The sequence below is a fragment of the Phycodurus eques genome, chromosome 21, assembly GCF_024500275.1.
Source record: "Phycodurus eques isolate BA_2022a chromosome 21, UOR_Pequ_1.1, whole genome shotgun sequence".
Lineage (NCBI taxonomy): Eukaryota > Metazoa > Chordata > Actinopteri > Syngnathiformes > Syngnathidae > Phycodurus > Phycodurus eques.
In genome coordinates this window covers 9238753-9262872 of record NC_084545.1, presented here as the reverse complement: position 1 = coordinate 9262872, position 24120 = coordinate 9238753, and the positions used below count along the sequence as shown (strand labels likewise).

At 40.2% G+C, this 24120-nt stretch overlaps 1 protein-coding gene across 2 annotated transcripts; it reads right to left on the bottom strand.

The window, feature by feature from the left end:
* Nucleotides 1–262: 262 nt before the first annotated feature.
* On the bottom strand, nt 263–22308 carry snx16 (sorting nexin 16). 2 transcript variants are annotated; one of them, XM_061666737.1, is made up of 8 exons: nt 22157–22308; nt 19994–20520; nt 17009–17095; nt 13004–13152; nt 12828–12897; nt 10018–10154; nt 9219–9344; nt 263–3362 (listed from the first exon to the last, which is right to left on the bottom strand). In XM_061666737.1, the coding sequence occupies exons 2-8, from the start codon at nt 20399–20401 to the stop codon at nt 3245–3247; spliced, it is 1095 nt and encodes a 364-aa protein (XP_061522721.1). In that variant the 5' UTR covers nt 20402–20520; nt 22157–22308; the 3' UTR covers nt 263–3244. The 2 variants fall into 2 exon arrangements, with proteins under 2 accessions (XP_061522721.1, XP_061522722.1); XM_061666738.1 differs by lacking the exon at nt 263–3362 and adding an exon at nt 3369–7591.
* Between the last annotated feature and the right edge of the window lie 1812 nt (nt 22309–24120).

Genomic DNA, 24120 nt, shown 5'->3' with positions numbered 1-24120 from the left:
CGGTACATTATTATTTTTTTTGGACAATTGTGCAAAAAGATGCAGAGTCCTCTAGCACTCAGAGCAGTTTAAATGACTAATATAGCAATAGTCCGGTCCAATGACCATTGTGCAAAGGGCGCCGAGACTTCAAGGAAAAAGAATAAAAGAAAACCCCTATTGCGAGAGGGGCATATCAAGAGAGTTGAGACTGATGTTCACAATATGATTCTACCTGAATGGACCGACATACGTTCATATTATGTCTGTATGTGAAATAACACTCAGCTATTTGAATTATGTAGGTGAATGAACAGGCAGACGTTTACATTATTTGTACAGCATGTAAACGATGAAACAAACAGATGTTTACATCATGTGAGGCTGTGAAAAGACATGGTAAATGGGCTTTCACTTTTAAAATACTTTTCTACCTCCAAGGTAATAAAATAAACAAATATATAACTAATAATATAAAGCAATCAAGAGGTTTCTGAAGCAAACAAAATTCACAAGACAAATATCGAGTAGACCATTTTATATATTTATTTGTTTTCCATTTGCAAAAATGATGGTGATTATCCTCAAATCAGCATGAACTCGTGGCACAGTGGGGCAGCCGGCACACAACATGGCGCAGAGGAGACAGTTGAGAAGACGTGTGGATTTGATTTGAGGGGCAACGTGTTTGTTTGAGAGAGCATTGCCCCCTCTTTCCCCTGAGTATTTCTTTTCCCACTGCATTAATTTACAGATTACAGTATAGGGCCTGCTTGAGAATTGGCCCTACAGTAACTGTTGAACCAACCACATGCTGCTCTATTTGACTTAAAAAAAATAAGTTAAAAAAAAAAGACGAGAAACGCAAGAAAAGATACATTTATGTGCCGACAATACATCATTCCATATACATTTGTGAATTAAGCAAGCTATTTACAGTCTTATGACCAGATTTCAGAGTGATATTTATTCCAATCACACACAATACACACCAAATATTGAAATGTGAGTAAGTTAACATACGGACTATTATATAAACATCTCTGCCCAGTCTATTCAAAGCAGTGGCATATACATAGGTGTGTTATTTAAAACATTATTTCCTTTCATAGAACAGGGTGGTTTAAAATAATACATATAAAGCTACAACAACCCAGCAAAATCAAATGTTATGTGAAAGTGTTAAAGGCACTTCATGATACAAATAAGCAAGTAACAACGACACACAACACAACAAACCTTAGTGATATCAATGTCAATTTAGATACAGTTCAGAATAAAATGTTCTGGAAGCGGATAGGCATGTCTCTGTCTGTCTCAGAGCAATAGATCTTAGTACTAAAAGCACATCAAAGCAGGTATTATTTATTCAGTGTTCGCATTTATCCATAAAGTGCTTCAAACCACTGGTTCCGAGGTATATTTAGAAGAGTCATATACCTACAAAACAACAGCTAGCCTACACTCATTCCGCTCAAAGATCAATTGTATTTAAAAAAAATATATATGGCTTTTAAGGATGCGACAATCTTAGCGTTGATAAAAGGTCAACAATGGTGAAAAGTGTTTTTTTTTTCAAGATGTTTGCAGCTAATCTCAACCACCAAGAATAAATAAAACTACGAATGTGTCAAAGTGACAGCCATTATGCGTCACTGTCTTTCATTCCAAATATAATATCTATACCCATCACAGTATGCGAGCAGACATTACAGTTATACATGGCCAACTACCTTAGGAAGCACATTGCCAGGGGAGGTAAAGTTTTTTAAAAAATTTTTTTGCACTTTACCTGTCTATATGTTCCGGATGCCATAACATATGAGTGTGTGTGAAACCGTGGAATGGGACAGAGACAAGAGGAAAGCAAATTCGCATTTCTTTGCATTTAATTTCTCAAAACCATATTCCTGCAACTTTGGTTTTTAGGACGTAATGTTCTTGTGATGCATTTGCCTGCATTACTTGGTCTACCACTAACTCTACTAAGAACGTGCTGGCATTTAGAACATGCATGATTCATAATTTCGGTTATAATTCATGTGAAGCCAGCAAGAGATAAAGTATTATGTGGATGTGTTGTTATTTATTTATTTATTTTAGTAACAGCAGCATGGTTATAAATACCATATAAGGGAAAAAAACTGCAGTTTCACTTTACCAATGAACAGAGTAAAAATGCATCCATCATTCCCATTCCGTACTGCTTGCCCTCATTAGGTTGACTGGAGAGCTGGAACCTATCCCAGCTGACTGGTCGCTAGCCAATCACAGCGCACACGAAGACAAGCTAACATTCACTCACATTCACAACTCTGCACAATTTAGTCTTCGATCAACTTAACATGAACTGAACAAACTGTGAGGCAGATGTGCTAACCACAAGCAGACTGTTCCCTAGTGAAAAATCCTCAAGTGTTTTGATGATCATTATGGTGGTTCAGGTGGTCTATAATTTCCCATACCTGACCAATTCGTGATTGCAAACTACTGTAACAATCAGTGCTTCCAGTTGCATTTACCGGTACTTCACTTACAATTTCTTCCCCCAATAGCTATCAATAAGCGTGACTTAAGTGAAGTTAACACAGCGGTGCTTCCCAAGCAGGGAGGTCAGTCTATACTTTTAATGGCAGTGCAAAGCAATGGCAGGGAAGTACGTGCAAGTACTAAAAGAAATATGTTACCCATTCTCATATTCACATTTTATATGGGCACGTTTGTCTGCTTTAAGGAGAGGGCTTTTTATCAGAAGTTCGCCTAATCTGATTAGATGATTCAAGTTGAGATACAAAGTGGCACAATTGCTATAAAAGTCTTCAAGTTGTTTTTTTTTTTTGGTCAGGAAGCCAAACTTTGGCTTTGAGTCAGCAGGATGGATAAAATATAAAGTAGGCATCTTAAAAGTCGATGGGGAAGGTATTTAAAGTGATTTCAAATATTTTTGTAATAGAACATTACACAGCCTTCAGAATTTCTTATCTCAGTATCAGAAGTAGGATCCCGTGACCCATCAAATGCAGACCACATTGGAATAATGGAAACAAGCTGTGGCAGAACCGGGAAGTCCTTTTTATATTTCATAATAGTAACCTAATCTTAGTCATAGTTTTTAAACAAAATCCTGCATCCACCCAAACCCTATCATGTAAGGGGGAACATCTGACTGAAGAAAGGAAATACACAGCTTCAGAAGAAAAGAAGCTGATGGACATAAGTCGAGTGGTATAGTGGGAGAGGAAGACAAGAAGGAAGACCAGTGTTTTTAACTATCCATCTTCTGTTGGTCGAGCTGGGTGACCTGGATGATTGGAGGAGAGGTGCTGATTGACGGCCCACACCAACAGGCAGAGGATCGCCCCAGGTGCATCTCACATGTGCCGCTGGAGAGTAGAAGCAGATGAGCCATTGAACATGACACTGAAGGACATTTTCATGTGTGAACAGGCACTATACAACCACTAATAGAGTACGTTATTGCAAATTTAACAAGACCGCCATTAAATTCCACAAGAGGAAGACACGTTCTCCTCTCTTCAAGAAAACAGATGGGGAGAAAAAGCAGGAATGCGAAGGCTTGCGGCCATCATGTGAAGATGGTAATCTGTTAGTAAAATGTGATGTAAGGGAGGCGTGTGCAACAGTCAAAGAACATCAGAGTGTAAAGAGTTTAACAGAATACACACTGTAGTTGGGGTCAAATCAATTATTGACAAGACATCAGTATATTGGAACCTGTAAGGTCAAAGGGCCCCTTTGGTAGTGTAATGCGCCTAAGGCCTCGCAAAACTGAACCATTGTCAGGTGTCACATCAAGAGACACCTCATCATATCACACAAAAAACCTCAGCATGCCTCATGAGAGCGCAGTTACGTATGTATCAAAAGATGGACTATGGGCATGTTTTATACTTTTCAATTGGCTTTTTATCACCACACCAAAAAAGGACCAGCCTCAACAATGGTTGTTGTGAAAACAACATGAACGGGAAAGGAGAATAACTACGTAAAGGGCACTTGCATTCAAAGCAGTAAGGCGTCAGACACATCAATAATTGATGTTAAAGTTAAAATTATAGTACTTTGTTTTAACGTGAGACCATTAACTCTCAGACAAAGGGCCTCTTCAGATTCTGGTTATTGTTTAGGAATTTTCTGTCCTTTCCTATTCACACGAGATGACAGGGAAGTACTTGAGGGAAAAGGTTGTTCCAATTGCTTTGGAAAAGTGATTTTAACCCACTTTTAGAATAAGTTACTCCTGAAAGGAGATATGTTATCCATAATCCTTACCAACAGCAATATTTAAAGAAACAGGCCACCGACAAAGTTTACCGACTCTCTGCGAAGATGCTTGCGAGTTCTACGTCAGAGAATTCCGTCAGTTAGGAATAGTCTGGATCTGCTGGGGGTGGAGGGGGGTGTGGTGGCGGTGGGTGTTGGGTGGGGTTTGGCGGAGTGGTTGGCATTGGGTCCCTGCGCCTGGGTGGGGCCGGTGGACCGCCCTGGGTCCCTTGGTGTGGGACGTGTCCTGTCCGCCGGGCTGCTCTCGGGTGGACCCCTGGACCCGATCCCGCCCCTCGATTGGGTGGGGTTCTCAGCCTCCGCGGTGCGGCCACAGCAGTTACAGGACACTTCTGTCAGTCTTTATGCATGTAAAACGGTGTCAATTCACTTGCCTCTATCCGCAGGCACACCCCCCTAGGACTCTTTCACTGGGTGTGGGGTCACGCACTTACTGCGACAAATATCTCATGAATATGCAACTCGCTTGTGTATACCCTCACTTATACTCTTGTCCTGCAGACTTTTATAATTTACATAATTAATCCCACCACACTTCAGTTGTACAGTCGGGTTCACGACCCTTGTCCTGCATGCTTCTTCTCCTGTCCTATCTTGTCCTGTCCTTCCCTCACAGGGTGTAGCACCACGCAACAATCATATTTAATGTTTCATTGTTGTAGGTAATACAATGATTTAGTTCTCTCATCCTGTTTACAATTAGGGCTTTGTCTTTTGTCTTTGTTTCTCTCTCCCTTCTAGAAACTTTGTTCTGTTCGAGTGATCTAGTCTGATTCTCAATAAACCTCAACTATAATACTAACAAACCACAGGGGAAGCTTAAAAACTCCACTGTGACACAGTAAAACTGTTCCGGCATAAAAGGGATACAGATTTTCCATTCTGCTTGACCTAACAGCCGAACAGGACAAAAATAAAACAAAAAAAAATTTTTTTTAGGAAATATAAAGAGTTTTTCTATGTTTGAAAGGAAGCCATTTTTTATCTCGCCTTGGCCAGATGATGTTTTTCCACAAAGGTTAAAGGTGGCAAAGGTTCGATTTGACTTTCTTCATAGGCTCATAGACTTTCACTTTTAAAGATTTGCCATTTTTGCTGCTTTTACTGCATACAGTTATAACTAAAATCTCGTTTTGACATTAGTATAAAATGTCCCTTTATTGTTGTCTGTTAACCATTCAAATTCCAGTTTGTTTGTGTGGAGGTTTTAAAATCACCTCAAATTTTGTATATATATATATATTTTTTAATTCTAAGTACCACCTTTGCTCTTATATTACTAAGGCAGCAGAAGGCACTCCCACTTCTTAAATTAAAATGTAATTATTTGCCACAGTCAGCAGTTCATATTTCTGCTCCTTCAAATCAAAATTGCGTCAATCATTTGCTTCATTAGAGTGCAGTAGGACATGAAATGCCTTTTATGGAAACTAAATATTACATGAATTTGCTCCATTTTAATTATTATTTTTTTTTTTTACAAATTATTAAATATGGTAGAACAAAAAAACTAACAATGTTCATGTGTTACACAAATTGAATGAGTCAATCCAGGAATAATTAAAAAACAAAAAAACAAAAACAGCTGCTTTAGCTCCAAGCTGTGGAAATGTTTAGACCTTTAATTTAAATGCTTTGGTCTCCTATAAGGAAAACAATTGCTCACAGTATTGCCTAATGATGTGCGTTCAGTTTGTTTTTAGGTTGTTGAAATAAAACAGCTAACATTTACATTCATTACTCATACAATTACCTCACAATAAATGCATTGCTGTGCTGGCTGATCTTAGACCTTGGGGGTGACTTCTCTTTACATTTGTCCCTTTAGGCATATAATAAACTTTGAAATTGAGATGAGGCTTCTGCCCCCAGCTAGAATCTGGGAGTGGGAGGAAAAAGTATGTTCACCAACTACTATTTCTTAAATGTCTGTATAAATTGGTCATAAAATGTACTCTGATCTTTATCTAAATCACAAGAAAAAACAGTCACTGATGCACTCGCCTGACTTTGGTGCGGGCAGCGTGGGATCAGTTCCCACTCAGTGACGGTGTGAATGTGAGTGCGAATGGTTGTCCGTGTCTATATGTGCCTTGCGACTGACTGGCGACCAGTTCAGGGTGTAGTCCGCCTTTCGCCCGAAGTCAGCTGGGGTAGGCTCCAGCGCCCCGCGACCCTAACCAGGATAAGCGGTGTTGAAAATGGATGGATGGACAAGAAAAAACAAATTCTGTTTCAATTAATACAGCATAAACAACTACAGACCCTTTCCAAAAAAAATAATATTATGGAAAAGTTTATTTATTTCCATAATTCCATTCAAAAAGTTAAACTTTCATAGATTATAGATTCAGGGCCCACAATTTAAACAATTTTTTTTTTTACAGAATTTGGGCTTCCAGCTCATAAAACCCACAAAATCAGGAATTCAAAAAATTAGAATAGTTTGAAGAAATCAGCCCAGATTTTGCAAGTCCTAAATGTTTTGCCACACCTCCAATCTTGACATTGATTGGACTCCAGGTTGGCTCGCACCTGACTCTGATTAGCTCTGAGAATCTGAAGTCTAGCTATATATAGCTTTAAAGGATGCCCACTTCTCACTATTAGTGCATGAAATTGAGATTTCACGATACACTATAGCACTACTCCATAAACTGATAAAATGAGAGCACTCTGACCCCAACCTTCATCAATGAGATGTTGATCCTGTCATCAGGATCATTTTGTATCATGATAAATGATCAGAATCAACATTTTCCACCCTGAATACAGAAAACAGTAACAGCAGCAAAGTGTGGGATGCATGTTAATATAGAGGAGGGGAAGAAAAGCACATAAAAGGTTATCCTGCAGAAGTGCAGAATATTTAATCCCTCACATTTCTGGGCTCGGCTGTCAGATTTTGGCCTCATGACTGTAGAATGTGATCGTAAAGAGCGGAAAGGATGGTAAAGAAAACAAGTACAGTATTTTATATTCAGAAAATAAGCATGGTAGAAAATGTAAGTCAATTAAAAAAAGAGTGCAGAGGGTGACTGATCCATATTTTGCACTCTGTTGTACAGGTTTCTCTATTCTTACATGAATTAGGACAGAGACAAATTGGCAATTCTGTTTGTTTGCTTGTTTATTTTCAATTGTCCATTTAACTTGTCAGGCAAAATAATGTCAGACATCTGTTCAACAGGCACAATACATTTGCTAAAACCACAGATTGATTCATTCCTTCAGCATACTGGTTGCATCTGGTTGAAAGCCAAATACATTTAGCATTTTGTATGGGAGCAGGATGATGAATGTCTGTCTGGAATTAGAACACAGCACAGACCTGATGTGATCAATTACCTCCGGGGTCTTAAATGTTTCTCTATATCTCTAAAACAGTATGTATGTGTGTGTGTGTGTATGTATATATATATATATATATATATATATATATATATATATCAACTACTCCTGATGGTAGTTGATATTTCTATTCTGTGAATTACTTTACAAAAATCATACGTTTTGAAAATGAAAAATACAGCATGTTGAGCAGATGTTACATTTAACTTAAAAGAAAGGCATTGATTTAGTGGATGACTAAATCAAGACAGTTCAGGAAAATAAGCCTGCCAACAGTGAAGGCTGTGTTAGTGAGCACTTCTCCTTAATTCAAATTCAACTACCTCACAGGTCATTCCAGTTCCTCCCAATACCCAACGACCTCACAGTCATTGAAGAGGAGTGGACCGACATTCCGCACGCCTCAATCAATGACATGATCCACTCTATAAGGAGATGTGTTGAACTGCCTGAAATAAATGGTCATCACACCAGATACTGACTGGTTTTCGGATTCCCCCCAATACCGTAAAACAACACATCTTAAAGTAGCCTTACCTTGAGGGCCATCTAAGAGACAACTGTACAATAATCATGGTGTCTACTCAGCATCTTGACATGCAACACTTGTGAGGTGGATAGATTATCTCAGCAAAGGAGAAGTGCTGACTAACACAGACACCTTTTGCATCCATGGAAAAAGTCTTACATCTCTGAATTCAAATCATGATAAATGGGTACTATTAGGTTTATATTTTTGTTCAGTATACTGTATGAAAGGGGAAAAAAAGCTTCAGCTGACAGTCACTTGTGTTTTATTTAGGATTTTATAATACATATAGCGGCACGGTGGGCGACTGGTTAGAGCGTCTGCCTCACAGTTCTGAGGACCGGGGTTCAATCCCCGGCCCCGCCTGTGTGAAGTTTGCATGTTTTCCCCGTGCCTGCGTGGGTTTTCTCCGGGCACTCCGGTTTCCTCCCACATCCCAAAAACATGCATGCTAGGTTAATTGACAGCTCTAAATTGCCCGTAGGTGTGAATGTGAGTGTGAATGGTTGTTTGTTTGCATGTGCCCTGCGATTGGCTCGCAAACAGTTCAGGGTGTACCCAGCTTCCTGCCCGATGATAGCTGGGATAGGCTCCAGCACGCCCGCGACCCGAGTGAGGAGAAGCGGCTCAGAAAATGGATGGATGGATGGATGGATAATACATATACCAGATTACAATAAATATTGCTAGGTTTCATTTTTGACAAACATGACCTGTGAATTTCCATGTCACAGAAAATGTCACATTAGCTCTTAAGCCCAATTAAAATGCAATGCGTCATGAGTTGACCTTGCCTATGAAGGCAGGTAACATCAATTTGGGTTCTATTTTTTACAACAAAGGCAAATGTGTCAAATGAGAAAAAAAACATTGCTTTCATGTGTACAACATACAACTGCTGTAAATAATGATGCATAAAGATTTACAGTGACTGAGGCTATTATGCATTTGGGTCATCAAATATAAATAACATGTGTGTGTGTTTTGTTATGCTCATTTTGGCCACCTGTGATGGATTGTATCTAGTGTGTTTTCATGTGTTTTGTTTCTTTACCCCGGTTCGTTTGGGATGTCCTGATCAGCTTCTGCAGCAGATGAGGATTCCACATCTGCATCTGCACTGCTCTCGCTGCCCTGAGTTGACAGACCGCATGGAGACTGGGGCATCCCACACTCACCACTGACACCAGAAAAAACACACACAAACCAAGACAGTTATTGATTAGATTAATATAGTAAATAAAATAATAAATACATAATAAATAAATAAAATGGAAAAGTGTCGATTTTTCATTGTTTTTTCTTATAATCAGGATAAATGTCTTTGATCTAGTATTTGTAACAAAGTTACATTGCGTAGTTGTGTCGTAATGTCTTGTCACAATGGCAGCAATGGAGCATTTTAGCACTTGGCAGCAACTAGCAGAGTTCAGAAGTAATTCAGACCCACCAAATTTCATGCCTAACTGGCTGCAGAAGGGATACACAAGAAACATGGAGCACAACCACTTTGTACTTCTGGTAAATGTAATCTATAGGCAATGCATGGATAACATAATGAGCTTTGAGGAAAAATGTTTCTTTTACTTTGGAACCCATAATTAGAAACTTAGATAAAACAAATGGGAGACCAACGACTTTACTCAGACAGTGCTCTATGTGCACATTGTGAAACGTCACAAACATACAGTGATGACAGTGAAGACTAAACTTTACCTTTCTGATGCTATATTTAAGTACGTAACAGCATTTGCAAAAAAATTCCAATCATTTTTCCAAAATCAATGAAATTTGAAAAAACATCATTTGTTGGCTTATGTGTAATGCGTGTGTGCATGCACATTCCTACTGACTTGATATGCTTTTCCATAAGCAGAACGGCCTGCTCTTTCTCCTGTAGGCTCCTCTTGAGCGAGGCAATCTCCTGTTGCTTCTCCAGCAGTTCCTTCTGCAGACGGTAGTTGCTTTCTTCTAGAGTCTCACAGAAAGCCTTCGAGGTTGGCAGCAACAAGGGACAAAAAGCAGAAAACAACTGATTTGTTGGAAAAGTGAAATACATACAGTATGTGTGGGTCAAACTGAAACAAGTGAAGGGTGACTGGGGGGGGGGAGTGGCTAATGGGTATTGGGTGAAGACAAATGTTAAGCATTTCTGTCTCATGGCGGCACAGTGGACAACTGGTTCGCGCATCTGCCTTAAAGTTCCGAGGACCGGGGTCCTGATCCCGGTCCCGCCTGTTTGGAGTTTGCATGTTCTCTCCCGTGCCTGCGTAGGTTTTCTCCGGGTACGGGTAAACAAAACAAAACCCTCCCAAAAAAACAAGGTGCCAATGTTATTTTTGCAGCGGTTTCAAATACTGATGCAGTTAAGTGAGTGTTTTATTTTATGGTCTTTGGATTTGACCTGTTATGGTTTATTGTTAATAAATAATGTTTGGTGTTAAATTTTACTTTATTTCTGTACAATATGTCATGAAACTAAGCCTTTGGCTATGTTTATTTGAATAGGTGTTGTCTGAGTCAAAACTTTATTTCCCCATAGAAATCCCAAGGGTGGATTGTAACACCAAAACGTTTGTATTCACAAGCTAATAAAAATGTAAGTGAGAGCAAATTGTCCAGTGATTTAAAAAAAATAAATAATATTAAATACAGTAATAGAAGAGTACAACAATAAAGTCATGAGAATTTACTGGAGTTTATTCCACACCATGAAAACAGAATGTTAACAATCATTTGTTTTTGTAATCTTTGGCATTGAATGTGTTGTTCAAAACACTAAATGTGGTAAGTGGTTACAGAATTTGCATAAAACATGGCTTCAACAGAGCAGCAACAGATCCGAAGCTACAATTACAGTAATTTATGTTTTCAGCGGCCACGGCAGCCCAGACACGTAGTACCGAGTGTGATCTTGCCCATTTTTTTCTCAATATTGTTGTGTTGCTAAGTGTTCTCATGGTCGAGCATGGTTTCCGTGACTGGCATTGGGGGGAATTGACTGCTGCGTCTTGGAGGCTTCAAGGCACACTACAGTTCGGCCCGCAGTCTGCCACGGATGCAAGTATGTTCCCTCCCGCCCCATTAACTTCTGATGTGGTCCTTCATAACTGTCACATTCTGTCTACAGATGTCATTGGTGTCAGTGCGGGTTTAGGCTAACAAATACTGCCACTCAAAATATGTTTGGTAATATTATATTTCTGTCAGCAACTAATCCATCTCTTTTACCAAAATATGCAAAAGAGCCTTTATTTGCTTACACACTGCAATGACATTGCCAGAAAATGTGATGTCTGTCACACATTCACGCAACGATGCATGCAAAGAATTAAATGGTGTATATTTTAACCAAACACATGGCTTTGCCTTAAAAAAAGGTCAGTTTAACTTATTGCCAACAAACAATGTAAAGCACCATTCACTGGCTAGCGGTTACCATCGACAGGTTCGCTTTGAGAAGAAACGGATATTTGATCACAAATGGTGGAGCAGCACAGGTACACGGGTAACATAACAATACTCACAGGCCTCCTTCACCCTCTACGAAAACTGACAAATATTACAGCAACTTGCTCGGTAGTAATACTGTAGAAAAAGAAGTCTATTCTTCTTCGTATGTGTCTGCTTGACTGTATTACACAGTACTGCCTCCTGGTGGTCTAGGGGGGGCACACCAGAAGAAGTAGCATACTGAATTTCACTGCAGCATTAAATCATGATGCACAAACTGTCTAATGTGTTACATTCTGTTTAATTACATTATTGTTCTGTTTGTACAAATTACAATACCTATGATAGAGTGCTATTTTTCATTCTTAAAAAAACAAAAACACAAATCTTGTTTTTTTGGGGGAGTGAGGTTAGAATGGATTAATGTCATTTCAATGTATTTCAATGAGGAAAGATGATTTGTGATAAAGGTTTTTTTCAGTTGCCACTGTGGTCACGGAACAGATTAAACGTGTATCTCAAGGCACCATTGTGTCCTGTTTGGTCAGTAGTTTGGGACATTCACCCCCTGCTTTGTAGTAAAATCTGAATTTTTCTAGTGTGTGCCTCTAGTGTTGTTCTTTTCACAAATATGGGAATAGTCAAAAATATCATTAAAAAAAACACATATCTTTCATCATCATATCATAGCTTTATGCAAAACAGTATCAAGATTTTCCGCCAGCCTTGCGGCCGACTGTGGGTAAAATTTATTTTCTTGGAGTCCAAAATCCCTGCCAGCGCCCCTGGCCATGGCCATCAGGAATATAGAGTAGATGCAGCCTTAGCACTGATCACACACAAGAATGAAATGCACTCACTCTGCTCTAAATACAAATAAGTCATGTATCTCACACGTTTTTTGGGTTAAGCTGCAGGATTTGCCAGTACATCTATCTAGTTTACCCTGCCTGGCATAGATTCAAGGAAAAAGGAACAAAAAAAGTGTTCCTGCAACACCAAATTGTTGGTGATGTTTCTGTACAGTTTTCAGGAAACTGATCAGTCAAGTAAGCATTAGCCTCATACAATCAGCAGTTAAATACATTACAATGCATGCGTACATAATATACATGCATACATAGATTACAATGCATACACATTTGAATTTATGTTCTACAGAAATATGATAAAACCACACATACTACTATGGGCACATACTAACACTTACCCTGCTCTCTTCCAAACTATCGAAGGGCCCTGGCGGCTCATCCAGACATAAAAACTCTCTCACTGATTGGCTATTAAGAAAAGAGAGTGGTATGATACAATAATTACTTATGTTTAGTATCGAAAAGATCATGTTTTAACAAAAACGTGTTTTTACTGCGTGGTTGCGTCACATACCAGTTGGCAATGTCCTTGTGTGCAACTAAGTTTTGCAAAAAGGCCTGAAGTCCCAACTGCCTGTCTTCCAGGAAGTCGCTCTCATAGTTGTCTTTAAACCACCGTTTAGGAGGCAACGCAAGCCGAAAGCCCGGAAAAATCTCTTTTAACTGGAGCACACACAAACACAGTAGACACAATTGAGGAACAGTTGAGAATGCCTTGGGGTAGAACATGAAAAGGAGAGCAAAACACACACACACACACACACACACACACAAAAATGGCACAATTCCTATTTATTGCTCATATGCCTTTTTGGTGACTATTGACATGAAGCTTCTAGTGAGCTGTATTGGACACCACTCATGATTTATAAATATAAATATCTCTCTATCACTTGTCAAACCATGAACTTCAAATTGTTTTTTATTCTCTCTATTGCATATTTTACATTGATTAGATTGACTTCCCTTTTTTTGTCCTTTTACCTCCGTTCATGTCTTTGCCAGTTAAATAATGCATGTCCCAACCACAGTAGCAAGACATTTACATACATATCTAAAAATTCCAACAGCTATATTTGTATTTTACTATTTCCTCAAGTGTAAGTGTGGTCAAGAATCACCGGTATAACACAGTTTTTATTTTTTATATTTAAAAAATAAAATGTCCTTTCATTCAGCTGCTTGATCCCCAGCCTTTGGAAAACTCCCTCATCACATTTGAAACTAAAAACTCTCTCACCACATTCTAATCCATACCTAAAACATACTGTAACTCTCAGATAAGATTATTCTATATAAATGGTTCGACGCTAATAAATTTCTAATCTGTATTTTGCAAGGTTTTTGTGTTTAACTACTCTGCTTATTTGTATTCTTTATTTCTGTATTTTAGATTGTTGTGTTAATCATTTTCCTGACCTAAAATAACGTTAATAAAACAGACTTCTTCTGTATTGTGGTGTTTTTATGATATACATTTCTGTAAAACTCTTTACTGCTCCAGAAAAATACCCAAATGTACAGTAAATCATGTTGCTTTCAACATCTGTTTCCATAGCCAAAGGAGACGAGGAAAAAAATGAGCACTAGCCTCATTGAAACCTCCGACATGACTGCAACGTGTTCCGCGTATACTTCGTGGCTGTGAAGAATTCAACTTCACAAGACCAACCACAGAGTGTACAGTATACAGCCATTTAGCAAAGGTAGCAGTCTATCCATAGGAGGAGGCAGGTTTACAACTTCAGAAACATTAAACTGAAATGACAAAAGCAGCTCTTTATTTGTAACAGAGCCAATGCCTTGCAGTCATCAAGCTCCACGTTACTTGATGGAAGACTTTGTCCACCCCTCTACTGCAGGGGTGGGCAAACTTGTGCTCAAGGGCCACATTCGATTTTTAAAATTGATTTTAAAATCATTCTCCATGGCCTCATCGGACTGGCATCTTCCCCCACCATTGGAGCCAACTCACCACCAGGTGGTGATCAGTTGACAGCTCCGCCCCTCTCATCACACAAGTGTCCAAGACATGCGGCCGCAAGTCCGATGATATGACCACAAAGTCGATCATCGAACTGTGACCTAGAGTGTCCTGGTGCCAAGTGCACATCTGGACACCCCTTTGTTTGAACATGGTGATCGTTATGGACAATCCGTGGTGAGCACAGAAGTCCATTAACAGAACCAGCGTGGTTTTGACCGGGGGAGGCGTTCCTCCCAATCACGCCCCTCGAGGTCTCACTGTCATTGCCCACGTGACCATTGAAGTCCTCCAGCAGAACGATGGAGTCCCCAGCGGAAGCGCTCTCCAGCACCCCCTCCAAGGACTCCAAAAAGGGTGGGTACTCTGAACTGCTGTTTGGTGCATAGGCACAAACAACTGTCAGGACCCATCCACCCACCCCAAGGCAGATGGAGGCTACGCACTCGTCCACAGGGGTGAACCCCAATGTACAGGCACCGAGTCGGGGGGAGGGGGGGAGGGGTGGGGGGGCAGTAAGTATACCCACACCTGCTCAGCGCCTCTCACCGTGGGCAATTCCAGAGTGGAAGAGAGTCCAACCCCTCTCGTGAGGACTGGTACCAGAGCCCAAGCTGTGTTTGGAGGTGAGCCAGACTATATCTAGTCAGAACGTCTCGACCTCGCACACCAGCTCGGGCTCCTTCCAGCCCAGAGAGGTGACGTTTTTTTTTTTTACAGCCTCAATTCCAATGCCGTTGGGACGTTGTGTTAAACATAAATAAAAACAGAATACAATGATTTCCAAATCATGTTCAACCTATATGTAATTGAATACACAACAAAGACAAGATATTTGATGTTCAAACTGACAAGCTTTATTGTTTTTAGCAAATAATCATTAACTTAGAATTTTATGGCTGCAACATGTTCCAACAGGGACAGGTGACAAAAAAGACTGAGAATGTTGAGGAATGCTCATCAAACACCTGTTTGGAACATCCCACAGGTGAACAAGCTCATTGGGAACAGGGGGGTGCCATGATTGGGTATTAAAGGAGTTTCCCTGAATTGCTCAGTTATTTACAAGCAAAGATGGGGCGAGGTTCACCTCTTTGTTAACACGTGCGTGAGTAAATAGTCAAACAGTTTTTTAAGGACAATGTTCCTCAACGTACAATTGCAAGGAATTTAGGGATTTCATCATCTACGGTCCATAATATCATCAAAAGGTTAAGAGAATCTGGAGAAATCACTGCATGTAAGCGGCAAGGCCGAAAACCAACATTGAATGCCCGTGACCTTCAATCCCTCAGACGGCAATGCATCAAAAACCGACATCAATATGTAAAGGATATCAGCACATGGGATCAGGAACACTTCAAAAAACCAATGTCAGTAAATACAGTTCGGCGCTACAGCCAGTGCAACTTAAAATTCTCCTATGCAAAGCAAAAGCCATTTCTCAACAACAACCAGTAATGCCGCCGGCTTCTCTGGGCCCGAGCTCATCTAAGATGGACTGATGCAAAGTGGAAAAGTATTCAGTGGTCCGACGAGTCCACATTTAATATTGTTTTTGGAAATTATGGACATTGTGTTCTCCGGGCCAAAGAGGAAAAGAATCATCCGGACTGTTATGGACGCAAAGTTCAAAAGCCAGCATCTGTGATGGTATGGGGTTGTGTTAGTGCCAATGGCATGGGTAACATACACATCTGTGAAGGCACCATTAATGCCGAAAGGTACATATAGGTTTTGGAGAAACATATGCTGCCATCCAAGCAACAGCTTTTTCATGGACGCCTCTGGTTATTTCAGCAAGACAATGCCAAACCACATTCTGCACGTGTTACAACAGCGTGGCTTCGTAGTAAAAGAGTGCGGGTACTAGACTGGCCTTCCTGCAGTCCAGACCTGTCTCCCATTGACAACGTGTGGCGCATTATGAAGCGTAAAATACGACAACGGAGACCCCGGACTGTTGAACAGCTGAAGCTGTACATCAAGCAAGAATGGGGAAGAATTCCACCTACAAAGCTTCAACAATTACTGTCCTCAGTTCCCAAACGTTTATTGAATGTTGTTCAAAGAAAAAGTGATGTAAAACAGTGGTAAACATGACCATGTGCCAGCTTTTTTTGAACGTGTTGCAGCCATAAACTTCTAAATTCTAATTGTCCAAATTGTCTTAATATGGTGAAGAATCAAGACTTTTGGGTAAAAAGTATTTGCAGAGATAGATTGTACATTCCTGTAGTACATTTCTACTGCATTTGTGGTAAAGGCAGTAAGAATTCCATTTGTTGCAGACTGCTGATTTGTGAACAAACTGTCCTGCTCGCCTAGTTAAATAATGGTGGTTGAATGTTTGGAAATTGTGGGCTTCTTTGTTTAGCTGTAATCACTTCCACTGTGTGATCCAAAACAAAACAAACTGGGAAAACAAATGGCTTAATTCCAGTCATAGCCCTTAGGCATACAGCATTGGAAACTAGAACTTCACACGGCGATCACTTCCCTCCTCGTTTTAACAACCGTGCCCTGACAACGCACCTTGTCGTTGAGTCTGGAAAAGTCTGCATACCTCCTGAAAACAACCCAGCTCTCATTGGTGGTTTTCCTGACTAGGACCTTATACACCTAAAGCACATTATAGACAGAACACAAAAGACACACACATTTAAAATTAGTTTCCAATATACTTTCTGGAAATTTACAGGGGTCTTTTAAGGCTGAAACTATAAAAGTTTTTTTCAATCCCATTATTATTACATAAGTACACTATTTTGTTGACATGTTTGATAATTATATTACAATGTTCAAATATGTTTATAATGTGTTCAAAAATTGTGATTTAATAAGTTTAAATGTGTTTAATGTGGGAGGGGTATTTTAATGCCTTAAACTATTAACTATGGTTTCTCTACGTCTTGTGATTTTCGCCTATAGCGGGGTGGGTCCAAAATGCAACTTCCACGATGAACATGGATCACTGTATACACCTCTGTTATGTCAAGTGGATTCTCATTCAACGGAGTAAGGCGGCATCCACAATCCACATAAAACCCGATACTTCCTTTCCTCTGTCTATTAAGAAAAGGTACATAAATGAGAGTACCGCCACTAAGTTTATGGAGACCATTGCTGTGCCACAAACTGTGAATGCTGAGACAGTTGATGAACTTTTGGATAATTTCACCTGTAAAATCTCAAATGTCATGAATGCTGTCGCTCCTATTAAAACTAAGACAACCTTCTTAGGTTGCGACCTAGAACACCGTGGAGCAGCACAATGATGGTAAAGACCTCAAAGTGCAGGAAAGCAGAACGTAAGTGGAGAAAAAATAAACTCCAAATTAATTATGACCTCTACAGACAAAGCCTTTGTAATTTTAACCAAGAGTTAGTTTTCAAGGTTTCAAGGTTTCCGAACTCATCACAGTACAGAATCTGTTCTTATGAAAGTGCTAAATGATATAAAGTTGAATCCTGACTCGGGAAAGGTGTCAATTCTGGTCTTGTTGGACCTCAGTGCGGCTTTTGATACGGTAGCTCATAATATACTGCTGAACAGGTTGGAAATGTGGGTAGGACTAAATGGAACAGTACTTAAATGGTTCAGGTCCTACCTGGAGGAAAGCAGTTATTTTGTAACCATTGGAAGTGTTCAGTCTCATCGAATAGCAATGACCAACATAAATTTTCTTTGCTTTGCTTTACAACATATTAACGTTAAGTGAAGGCCCACCCAGCGAGCAATTACATTATCAAGTCTTTTAATATTTCTTACACTAATTTTGCCATTTTTTCCCATAATTGTTTAATAATTAGTTCATTTGTTTATTATAAATGTAAATAGGCGGCACGGTGGGCGACTGGTTCGAGCGTCTGCCTCACAGTTCTGAGGAGCGCGGTTCAATCCCCGGCGCCGCCTGTGTGGAGTTTGCATGTTCTCCCCGTGCCTGCGTGGGTTTTCTTCGGGCACTCCGCTTTCCTCCCACATACCAAAAACATGCATGGTAGGTTGATTGACAACTCCAAATTGCCCGTAGGTGTGAATGTGAGTGTGAATGGTTGTTTGTTTGTATGTGCCCTGCGATTGGCTGGCAACCAGTTCAGGGTCTACCCCGCCTCCTGCCCGATGATAGCTGGGATAGGCTCCAGCACGCCTGCGACCCTCGTGAGGAGAAGCGGCTCAGAAAATGGATGGATGGATAAATGTAAATAAAATATAGTAAAATACACATTTCTATTTAAAAATTTACAGTTTGATTAAATTGTTGGTTAATTCTAATTACATCAAATATGCATAATATAAAAAAAGAACAAATTATCTTATTCAAATAAAGATTTTAACCTAATCTATGTATGTCCTAGCTCATCTTTACGTTTTAAAAAGTTTACTCACCCCTGAGTGTTTTATTGTTACCATTTGTATTCTTACACTGGTGAGAAAATTAAGAATGAACTAATGTGAGACGCACCTCCAAAGCAAGTAAATGAACTCCTGCTGTTCATTGTCCGTGCACCTGCTACACTACATCACAGATTTTTAAATGATCTTTTTTTGTTGTTATTGTTTTTAAAGCATACAGGCAAGTCCAAATTTAGAGTGCCACTCCTTTAGTGGTAGTATCATGGTGTGCTGCAAATGCCAGTTGGGGTCTACTGGAAGAGATACACTTAAAACAGAAAGAAGAGGGGACACCCCTTCAGTTTAATACAGTAACATGTTTTGCCATTTTAATATTTGTTATTCCCTCAGAGCATAGAGAATATATGCCTCTGAGTATTTTTGTATGCTCTGTTTTTATTTGTTGCTACACTGTCAGCATTAAAGTAGCAGTTGATTTAATGTATATACTTAATGTAACATCTATGCTAATTTCTGTTATGATGCTAATTTCTTCTTTATGTATAGTGTTTTGCATTATATGTTAGCATTAAGCTATTGGACCTTTGTGAGAAAATTATGTGGCTCGGTGGAACATTTTGGCATTTTAATAGACAATTTTGAGTTCTCTTTTGTTTTATGTGTCAGTTTTGCAGTAAACTTCAACCAAGACTGTCAAATAAGGAGCTTGAACTGAACCACTAATGCTCTGCCTCTGATTTGGAGAACTGTGAGCCACAGAGGGATGATGTGTTTGAATAAGATAAAATGTGTTTAAAGCATGCGGGAGGAAAACCTTTTTTTTAAGTTTATTTAATTTTTAACATGATCTCGCTATATTGCGCCCTGGAATGTGTCCCCCGCATAAAACGGATTCACTGTACATGTCAGTTAATAATCGTGACTGATGGAACGAATTGCGTTTCACCTCAGAGGTTCCTCATGTGTGGTCATACACATAATAGCAATAAAATAAAATCAGCTTACTTGTAAATCGGGAATTACTCAAACTTAAAACATAATTAAAACTCATTCACTGCCAGACCCCCCCCAGTTGGATATTTGATTTGTATAGGCGTTAATGGCAGTGAATGAGTTTTAAGAGTTACGATCTGGATGCCACATTAAATTCTCAGCTATTGTACCGTAAACTTTGCTCTCTCCTCCATGACTTCATATCCAAGCACCGTTGGGGTGAAAGGCCTCTCTCCTCCTCCTTGCTGGCTCGCTATAGGAGCAGATATAGAGCGGGGGCAACTTGAATACTCCACTGAGGGCTCAAAAGTCCCATTTCCTCTGGTATGCATGACAGGGCTGCGTTGAGGTGGTGGCGTCTGGCTTCGACTGCTTCTGTCCGTGCAACGGGACTGAAACTGGGAACTTCTACATCTTCCATGCTCGTCCACAGCTGACCTGGTTATTGAGGATGAGAATTCTGAGCTGCTGGAGACACTTCCCAGCGACGAAGCTCGCGGTGGCCTTTTTAGCTTGTTACTAACACTTGATGAGACTCTGTCCAAGGGTATAGGTACAGGCACAAACGGTGATGCCATTCTCCTGCTACTGACCGTCACCACAGTCCCAACGTAATGACTTGCTTCTGTGGCACAGATTGATGCAGGAGCCTGACAGCAATGCTCAATCAGAGAGGCCGGCGAAGATGTTCAACAACCTGGACAAAATTTTACAAAATATTTGGTATGTACATGTTTTATCACCACACCTACAAGCGTCTCTGAAATACAGATTACATAACGCCCCATGCAATTTCATCCATCTTTTATATAACTTATCCTCATTAGGGTGATGGCCAGGTGTGCTGAACCCTATCCCAGCTGATTTCAAGCGAGAGGAGGGTCCACCCAGGACTGGTCGGCAGTCAAATGCAGGGCCTGACAAACAACTATTCACTTTTACCTTCACATTAAAGCAAAATTTGGAGTCTTGAGTTCACCTAACATGCACATTTTTGGAATAGGAGAGGAAATCCACACAAGCATAAGAAGAATGTCACCTCCACACCGGAAGGATTTGTACCCCAAACCTCTGAACCACTGAGGCGGATATGCCAACCACTCATCCACTGTATCGTCACAAGAAATTCAAAATTCATAAATCAAGGAAGCACACTGGGTGTGCAGTTTGGGAAAAGCAGGCAAATAATCTTACTGTCAGTCAGACTTCCCTGTTAATGATATGTGCATGTGTCTTGTTAGGGCCCAGTTTTCCACCAAAGGGCCATACTAAATGTATGATCAAATATGAGGCAACAATTTAACAAATGTTGATTGTTTTATATAATGGGAAATGTGGGTTAAATAGTGTTGGACTTTTCATAATAGTCCATTTGAGGGTGTATTTATTTTTATAAGTGCACAGATCAAATGTTGTCACGTGACCCGTGATGCTTTCCACGTCCTCTTGATACTGGAATGAAGCCAAATAGCCAATCCGGCTGCTTGACACATCTAGTTAGCAACATGATGAAAGCGCAACTGCAAGAGCAGAGTCAAACGATGAGTAATTTCGGCTTGTTGGTTATGTCTGTATGGCACCTGGATGTAAATTGCGGCCAAGGAAATAATTGCACTTCGGCGCGATTCATCTTCGTGTCGATGGCGAAATGCCGCATGTCTCCAATCCCCCGCTAAAATGTCGCGGCAGAGACGACAGCAGCTGGATGCGCACTCGGATGGCTTTGGTGACACTCTTAGTGCGTTCTATGTGTAGTATCGCGGTTCTACCAGGTGGTTTTGTGTGAACAGTACTGTGTACGCATGCTCAGAGCTGTGTGTAAATTTACGCACATCCCCAAGCGTCAATCCAATTTGATAAATCCCGTACTTTGCGTAGAAATGCTCTCACGCACGCGTTACGCACACTTCTGGGCGTATTCCCGCTTGATGAATGAGGGCCCAGTTCTCCATTCCCCACCACAAATAATTGTACGTAGTTTCGCCCTTCTTTTCTGCTTACTTTTAAAGTCTACATGTACACTTTTAAACAAATATGTTTAAAAAGCGAAACAGCTGATAAGTCATCCACATCAGTTTAAGCTAGCAAGTGCAATCACTCAGTCACCACTACTACCCAGTCGAGTCAAATTTGTCTTAAAAGAACTGAAACAGTCGAGGATGCAAGTAACGTTATACCAAAGCCAAATGAAACAACAACGTTTGTTGTCATCAAGGAGCACTTCCGAAATAAATTGAGGGTCGCAGGTCATATTTACGGTGCCATGTTATTAGCTAGCCTGTGTAGACACTAGACGCAGTACAAATGAACAATACCCAAAACGTCTGACTTACCGTAAGCCATGGAACGTTGCCCTTCAGAACAGATTTTAAACATACTCAAACAGACAGGACGTGTGATTGTCTTGTTGCTGTTTGTCCATTTCGCAATACATCGCACGGTCATCTGTTCCTTTGTATCATGTTAGCATGCTTGACTATCAGTCCACAACTGCAGCGGTGACTGAGCGCTGCCACCTGAGGGCGCTATAATCACGAAAGTGGATTCTTACAGTGTACCAAATGGTCCAAGGAATGATGTAGATCATAACATCTGAATACAGCACAAAGTCAGCAGCCCGCTTGTACAGTACGAGAGCACATATGTCAAACTCATCAATCCGGTCCAGAGTGTATTGTTGTCTTCAAATAATCAACTGAAACTATCAAAACCAAAGCCCTCGTTATGTCATATTTATTTATAACCCTTATTGTCTCTGATTTCAAACCGGTGAAATGATCTAAAATAAAATATAACTTGAGGATATATCATAATTATATAACTATTGTCTCTGATTTGAGACGAACATAGAAAATAATCTTCCTCCTGGGAACCATTCCACAAGAGCAATGCAATTTTTTCAGATCAACATTTATCTTCACGGTGGCACGGTCGACGACTGGTTGGAGCGTCTGCCTCGCAGTTCTGAGGACCGTGGTTCAATTCCCGGCCCCGCCTGTGTGGAGTTTGCATGTTCTCCCCGCGCCTGCGTGGGTTTTTTCCAGGCACTCAGGTTTCCTCCCACTTCCCCAAAAACATGCATGGTAGGTTAATTGAAGACTCTAAATTGCCCGTAGGTGCGAATGGTTGTTTGTTTATGTGCACCCTGCGATTGGCTGGCAACCAGTTCGGGGTGTACCCCGCCTCCTGCCCGATGACGGCTGGGATAGGCTCCAGCACTCCCGCGACCCTTAAGTGGCTCAGAAAATGGCTGGATGGATGGATTTATCTTTACTTTACAGTGGTATAAACATGTTACATGAAGGCCATGCATTTAACAGATGTATTTTGTCACTTTTCTTGCTTAATACATTTGTTCTTCTAATTCAGACTCCAAATGTGAATGTAATGGATAGGAACTATAATAATTATTATTATAATTATAGTGATCAGATGAAGTTTATACATGTAGATTTCGCAGTTATAACCGGCCCTCTGAGGCCAAACATAACTCTGATGTGGCCTGTGATGAAAAGAAATTAAACACCCCTATAAAAGATGATTAACTGTCATTTTTTAAATTTTTAATTTTTTTTAACACATTAACTGTCTTCTGACTTTTAAGTGAGACGCAATTCAAGGAATGATTTTTTTTTTGTGTGTGTGAATGAAAATGAATACATACTTTCTCAGTATTACAATGTTAGAATCATGAGCACTATTGTTTGGGTGTTTGTCCACTCAGGACAACACTTTGATTTAAAATATGTCACCTAAATGCAAACCCTGCAATTTATTTGCTCATTCATTTGTGTAGTGTGACTGATTTGGAAACACTTAAAGTGAAAAAGGGAAGCACTGTGGACGAGAGGAAGGACCTCCAAATCCAGCATCTTTACCTCCAAGATTGCCCGTGACCAGCCACCTGGACAGCTGCAGCAATAATTGGTTTGCATAACCAAATAATTTCTGTATAATCTGTCAGAAACCCTCTTCAGGAGGCTCACCTGCATCCTTAATCTCCTTCTCGTGGTCTTAACCTGACTGCAGTTCGTCATTGAAACCGACTTGAGTTGGCAAAGGCTCACAATCAATGGCGTATGGCACTTTGGGGAGGTATTGTCTTCACTGATGAATCCTGGTTTTCATTCTACAAGACAGATGGACGACAGCGTGTATGGCGTCGTGTGGGTGAGGGGTTTGCGGATTTGTGGATCGAGTGGCCCATGGTGGTGGCGGGGTTAGGTTATGAGTAGACATATGTTAAGGACAACAAACACAGGTGCATTTGATTATTATTGGCATTTTAAATCAACAG